We start from the raw sequence: 5,711 nt of genomic DNA on the forward strand, positions 1-5,711 counted from the left end.
CGCCCCCGCTTCCCCGCAAACCCCCCACTGGGACACGCGTGTCTTCCCCCCCCTCTTCCTGGGGACCCCTCAGGGCTGGCCCGGCCCCCGCAGGATTTAAGGGCCAGGATCGGCCGGTGGCCCCAGACCGGCTGTGGCCACTCAGAGGTGAGGGCGGGGGACAGGGTGGAGGGAGCAGGGGGTGGGGTGACGGGGACAGGGAGTTCCCTGCCCGGCCTGGGGGGTGGCGGGGCCACATGGTGGGTCCCCAGGGCACGGGAGCTCCCCTGGGTGTTGATTCAATGTCCCCTCCGTGGGTTTCGGTGTCCCCAAGGTCTCCTCCTTGGTTCTCCAACGCCCCCCAGGTATCCCCCTGAGGGCTTTTCATACCTCCCGGGTGTTCTCAAGGTATCCCAAGGAGATCCCAAGGTGATCCCAAGGTATCAACGTCCTCTCGGTGTCCCCGCAGGTGCCCCACTGTGTCCCCAAGCTGTTCCCTGCATCCCCAACACCCCCCAGGCGCCTCTCCAAAGCCTTTTCCCGGCCCCTCGGGGCTGTGGCTGTTCCCGGTGCCCCCAGATGCCCTCTGAGTGCCCACCCCTGGTGTCCCCAACACCCCCAGATGCCTCTTGTGTCCCCAGCTTCCCCCAGGTGTCCTCCTAAATCCTTTTCCCGCCCTCCCCCGGGGGCGGGGCTGTCCCCAGGTGTGCCCAGGTGCCCACAGGTGCCCCTGCGGTGCCCCCTCGGTGCCCGCGCGGTGTTGGGTGACAATGACAGTGACATACACGTCCCGCGTGGCCACCGCGCGTTTCGGGGGGTTCTCGCAGCTGCTGCTGCTCTGGCGAGGCAGCATCTACAAACTCCTGTACCGGGAGCTGCTCCTCTTCCTTGGAGCCTACCTGGGGCTCAGCCTTGCCTACAGGTAGGGAGGAAGTGGGGGTACAAAGGGGGGCATCGGGATGGGACACGTGGAGGGCACGGAGACATGGGACTTTGTATGGGGGGACATGAGAGGGACATGGGGGGTGGGGACACAAGGGAGACACAGAGGGGGATATGGGGGGACACGGAGGGGACAGAGGGGGACCCGGGTGGGGCATTGGGATGGGACATACGGGAGCACAAGGACATGGGGACTTTGTACTGTGGGACATGGGGGTACACAGGGAGGACACGGGAAGGGTGGGGCCACCGGGAACGTGGTGGGGACAGGTGGGGGTGCGGGAACACGCGGGGACATCAGGGTGAGGCGCACGGGGGTCACGGGGACCTTGTGAGGGGGGACTCGGGCATCCCCGGGGGGTTTCCTGGCCGTTGGAGGAGTCCGGGGGGTGACAGGGACAGGTAGTGGCTTACCCCCTTTTCCCCCCAAGGTTCCTGCTCTCGGAGTCCCAGCGGAGGCTCTTTGAGAAGCTCGTCCTCTACTGCGACAAATCGGCCGATCTGATCCCCGTGTCCTTTGTGCTCGGTGAGAGACCCACCCCGGGGCCTCCCCGGAACCCTCTCTGGGACCCCCAAACCCCTCTGGGACCCCCAAACCACCCTGGGACCCCAAACACCTCCCCCAGGCCACCGGTGTCCTCACCGATGCCCCAGTATGATCCCCTTGTCCTTTGTGCTCAGTGAGGGATGCCCCCCCCCCAGGACCTCTCCGGGAACCCTGAACTTCCCTGTGAGTCCCAGATCCCACCGGGGTCCCCCCATTCTCCCCAGTGCCCCTTCCCAGTGTTCCCAGTGACCCCTCCCATTGCTCCCAGCGCCCCCAGTAGTCCCAGTTTGCAGGGTTCTACGTGGCGCTGGTGCTGGAGCGTTGGTGGGGGCAGTTCCGGGCGGTGCCGGCCCCCGACGGGCTCATGGTGGCTGTGGCCGGGTCCGTCCACGGGGCCGACGCGCGGGGCCGGATCCTGCGCCGGACGCTGCTGCGCTACGGGGGCCTGGCGGCCCTGCTGGTGCTCCGGGCCGTCAGCACCCCCGTCTACAAGAGATTCCCCACCACCGACCACCTGGTGCAGGCCGGTGAGTGGGTTATGATGTCACTGTGATGTCATCAGAGCATGTGAGACAAGTACCGGGAGGGTCATGGGTCAGAGGGAGCAGTGGGAGGGTTGGGGGGACCCCAGCAGGGTGACATCAGGTCACTGTCATAGCCCTGTGTCCAAGCACTTCCCCACCACTGAGAAAAAGAGAGGAGAGAAAAATAGTTCCTGCTAAGAGACCTCATCACGGTTCATCGAGACTTGCGATGTCACCGCGACGTCATCGTGGGGATGATGTCAGCACTGAGGTGGTGGGAGCAGTGGGGTGGTCGGAGGGACACTGGGGGGGTGACATCGTGGCACTGTCACACCACTGTGTCCAAGGGGCAGTTCCGTGGTGACAGGGCAGGTTTTAGGGTGACATTGGGAGTCTCCCCAGGGCTCCTGACACGGGAGGAGCGATGCCAGCTCAAGGGCAGACACGATGTCACCGTTTTAGGGGTGACATTGGGATTTTGGAGATCTCCCCGGGGTTCCTGACGCAGGAGGAGTGGCAGCGGCTCCAGGGGAGGGGGGGCCGTTGCTGTTTTAGGGGGGATGTTGCTGTTTTGGGGGTGACATTGGGGTTTCTTGGCTCCCCCAGGGTTCCTGACGCGGGAGGAGCGGCGGCGGCTCGAGGGGCTGCGCTCGCCCTACAACAAGTTCTGGGTTCCCTGCGCCTGGTTCGCGGCGCTGGCAGGGCAGGCGCGGCGCGAGGGGCGGGTGCGGGACGACTGCGCCCTAAAACTGCTCATGGAGGTACCCCGGGGACCCACAACCCCAATCCTCGAGTGCCCCCAAACCCTCCCAAGTACCCCCAGAACCCCCCGGAGGCCCTGCAAACTCCCCGACACACCTCGAGACACCCCAATCCCCCTAAACCTCCCTGACTGCCCCCTGAAACCTCTAAACCCCCTGATTGACCCCAGAGCCCCCCGGGGCCCCCATGACCTCCCCCTGAACCCCCCAAACCTCCCGATTGACCCTAACCCCCCCAGTACCCTCCAGAACTCCTCCAACGCCCCTGACCGATTCCCCCAAACCTTCCCAACAGCCCCTAGGATACCCCTGAGACCCCCACAATCTCCTCCGGGGTCTTTCTGAACCCCCCCAAACCGTGCACACCCCTTGGGACCCCCTGAGCCCCCCCGGACCTCTCTGCGCTCCCCCCCCAGGAGCTGAACCGGTTCCGGGCCCACTGCAGCCTCTTGTTCCACTACGACTGGATCAGTGTCCCACTGGTGTACACCCAGGTGGGCACTGGGAGCACTGGGAGGTGCACTGGGGGCACTGGAGGAGCACCGGGGACACTGGGATGGGGTGCTGGGCGCAATGGGAACACCGAGAGGGAGCACCGAGGGTAGCGGGGAACCCTGCGGAGACACAGCGGGCACCCGGTGGGATGAGGATGGGGGGACAGGGATGGAAGGCATTGAGAGAACACTGAGGAGACCCTGAGGGGCAATGGAGGGGACCCTGGCGGGTCCCCCAGGTGCCATGTGTCCCCCCAGGTGGTGACCATCGCCGTGTACACCTTCTTCCTCACCTGCCTGATCGGGCGGCAGTTCCTGGACCCCGCTCAGGGCTACGCGGGGCACGAGCTGGACCTGGGAGTGCCCGTGTTCACCCTCCTTCAGTTCTTCTTCTACGTGGGGTGGCTCAAGGTGGGTGGGGTGGTTACAGGCGGGGGTCCAGGGACACCTAGGGACACTTGGGAACACCCAGCCCCCCAACAGGTGGCCGAGCAGCTCATCAACCCCTTTGGGGAGGACGATGACGACTTTGAGACCAACACCCTCATCGACCGCAACTTCCAGGTGCGTGGGATGGGCAGGATGGGGGGACACGGGTGCGACGGGGGACCCACGTGTGCAGGGGCACCCAGATGTCGGGGAGGGGGAAGGGGTGTCCGGGTGAGTCCCCGGCTGCCAGGTGACACCCAAGCACTGGCAGGTGTCGATGCTGGCGGTGGACGAGCTGTACGGGGAGGTGCCGGCGCTGGAGAGGGACCGGTACTGGGACAGCACCTGCCCCCGCGCTCCCTACACGGCTGCGGCCGCGCCCCCCCGGCAGCCCACCTTCCGGGGATCCGCCTTCGACGTCACGTGAGCGGGACCCCGACGACACCCCGGGACCCACCCGAAACCCCTCGACCCCCTCCAACCCCACAGCGGGAACCCCCACCTTGGGACCACCCTACCCCTAAATCCCTGGAACACCCCAATTATGGGACCCCAAAACATTCCAACTGTCCTCCAGGGAACCCCCCAGGTAACCCCAAGATACCCGGGGCGGGCTTTGAGGTGACCGTGTGTGGGGGGATCGGGGTGAGCCAGGGTGGGTTCAGGGGGCAGTTTTTTGTGGTGATCCCGGAGGGGGTTTGGGGGTGGTTTTGGGGCAAACCTAGGTGTCGGTGGGAGGGAGGAGGGCGTGGGGTAACCCGGGGAGGGTCGAGGGTGACCTCGGGGGGAGGGGCCTCAGGGGGATTTTTTGGGTGACCCAGAGGAGGTTTCAGGGGACAGGGAGTTTGGTGTGAACCCGGAGGATTTTGGGGTGACCCCAAGGGCGGTTTCTGGGGTTTTTTTTGGGGTGGCCTCGGGGGGATTTTGTCGTGACCCTCTCCCCACCCCGTTGCAGACTGGCCAAGGAGGAGATGCAGTTCCAGCCTCTGGAGGACGTCGGGGACTCCCCGGGAGATCCCACGGACCCCGCCCCGCGTCCCCCCTCCGCCACTCGCCGCCACTCTCTTCTGCACCCCAAGAGCGGCTCCGAGGGGGAGGGCGGCTCCCCCGAGAACCCCCTGGGGGACGGGGGCACCCAGGACCAGTGGCTCCTCTACCCCAGCGCCGACCACGTGGTTTAATGGGGGGGACACCCCGAAAAACACTCCCCCCCGGCTCAACCCCGTACGAGCTCTCACAGAATCCGGCCCCTCCACCCCCCCGCAAATAAACCTCCAGCACTGAATCCCGAGGCTTTATTGGAACATTTTGTTTTCGGTGGGAGACAAGTGCCCCGCCAGAAATGGGATACAAAAATAGAAGCGAATCATTCCCGGCCGTTTCCAGTTCCCGCGCCGCGCGCCTCACGTAGGCACCGTCCCCCGGCTCGCGCCGTCCCCGCCGGCCGGCTCGCGCCGCCTCTGCCCGCGCGCCAGAGTCACGCGCCCGCCTGAGGGGCCAAGCGCCATTCTGTCCCCTCCCGTGAGGGACAGCCTCAGGTGTGGCCAGTGAGGATGACGAGGGGCAGGACAGCCTCAGGTGTGACCAGGTCTACCCGTTCGACTCGATCACCAGGTCTATCTTTTAAATACAGACACCAGATCTACTTGTCTAAAACAGACCAGGTCTACCCCCTAAAAGAGAACAGGTCTACCTTTTCGACACAGACACCAGATCTACCGGCCCCCGAGAGAACGGGGGCGGGGTCGCGCGGAGGGGCCGGGCCGGGCTGGGCGGGCAGAGCGGGCGGGGCCACCCCGGTGCAGCCTGTCCTGCAGCCCCGCTGGGGGTGTCCCTCCAGCAGCGCAAGGGGTGCGGGGAGCGCAGCAGCGTGCAGCGAGCTGGGGCGGGGCTGTGGCCCGGGAGAGTGTGCATAACCCCCCGAAACCCGCACCCAAAACGAGCCCAAAACAACCCCAAAGCCCAGAGCCAAACGCGGCGGGATGGTGCTGGCCCCGCCCCCCGGCTCGCACTGGCCCCGCCCCCTGGCCGCCCG

The 5,711-nt window shown here is 66.0% G+C and overlaps 1 protein-coding gene across 3 annotated transcripts; it reads left to right on the forward strand.

Annotated features, from left to right (window-relative positions):
* The first annotated feature begins 211 nt into the window (after positions 1-211).
* BEST2 (bestrophin 2) lies at positions 212-4,932 on the forward strand. 3 transcript variants are annotated; one of them, XR_007627485.1, is made up of 9 exons: positions 212-901; positions 1,353-1,447; positions 1,762-1,995; positions 2,599-2,753; positions 3,170-3,247; positions 3,506-3,658; positions 3,731-3,811; positions 3,948-4,265; positions 4,632-4,757. XR_007627485.1 is itself a non-coding variant. In XM_050305976.1 (9 exons), the coding sequence occupies exons 1-9, from the start codon at positions 750-752 to the stop codon at positions 4,855-4,857; spliced, it is 1,326 nt and encodes a 441-aa protein (XP_050161933.1). In that variant the 5' UTR covers positions 212-749; the 3' UTR covers positions 4,858-4,932. The 3 variants fall into 3 exon arrangements, 2 of the variants coding, with proteins under 2 accessions (XP_050161933.1, XP_050161934.1); XM_050305976.1 differs by having other exon boundaries at positions 3,948-4,099; positions 4,632-4,932; XM_050305977.1 differs by having other exon boundaries at positions 3,560-3,658; positions 3,948-4,099; positions 4,632-4,932.
* Positions 4,933-5,711: the final 779 nt, after the last annotated feature.

The sequence above is a fragment of the Myiozetetes cayanensis genome, unplaced genomic scaffold (genome assembly GCF_022539395.1).
Source record: "Myiozetetes cayanensis isolate MyiCay16 unplaced genomic scaffold, myiCay2020 scf105, whole genome shotgun sequence".
NCBI classification, from domain to species: Eukaryota; Metazoa; Chordata; class Aves; order Passeriformes; family Tyrannidae; genus Myiozetetes; species Myiozetetes cayanensis.

Coding starts and splice junctions, on each gene's coding strand:
- BEST2 (XM_050305976.1), top strand. CDS start 750: ATGACAGTGACATACACGTCCCGCGTGGCCACCGCGCGTTTCGGGGGG. Junction 1,448..1,761: donor CCCCGTGTCCTTTGTGCTCG/GTGAGAGACCCA, acceptor CCCAGTTTGCAG/GGTTCTACGTGGCGCTGGTG. Junction 4,100..4,631: donor GGATCCGCCTTCGACGTCAC/GTGAGCGGGACC, acceptor ACCCCGTTGCAG/ACTGGCCAAGGAGGAGATGC.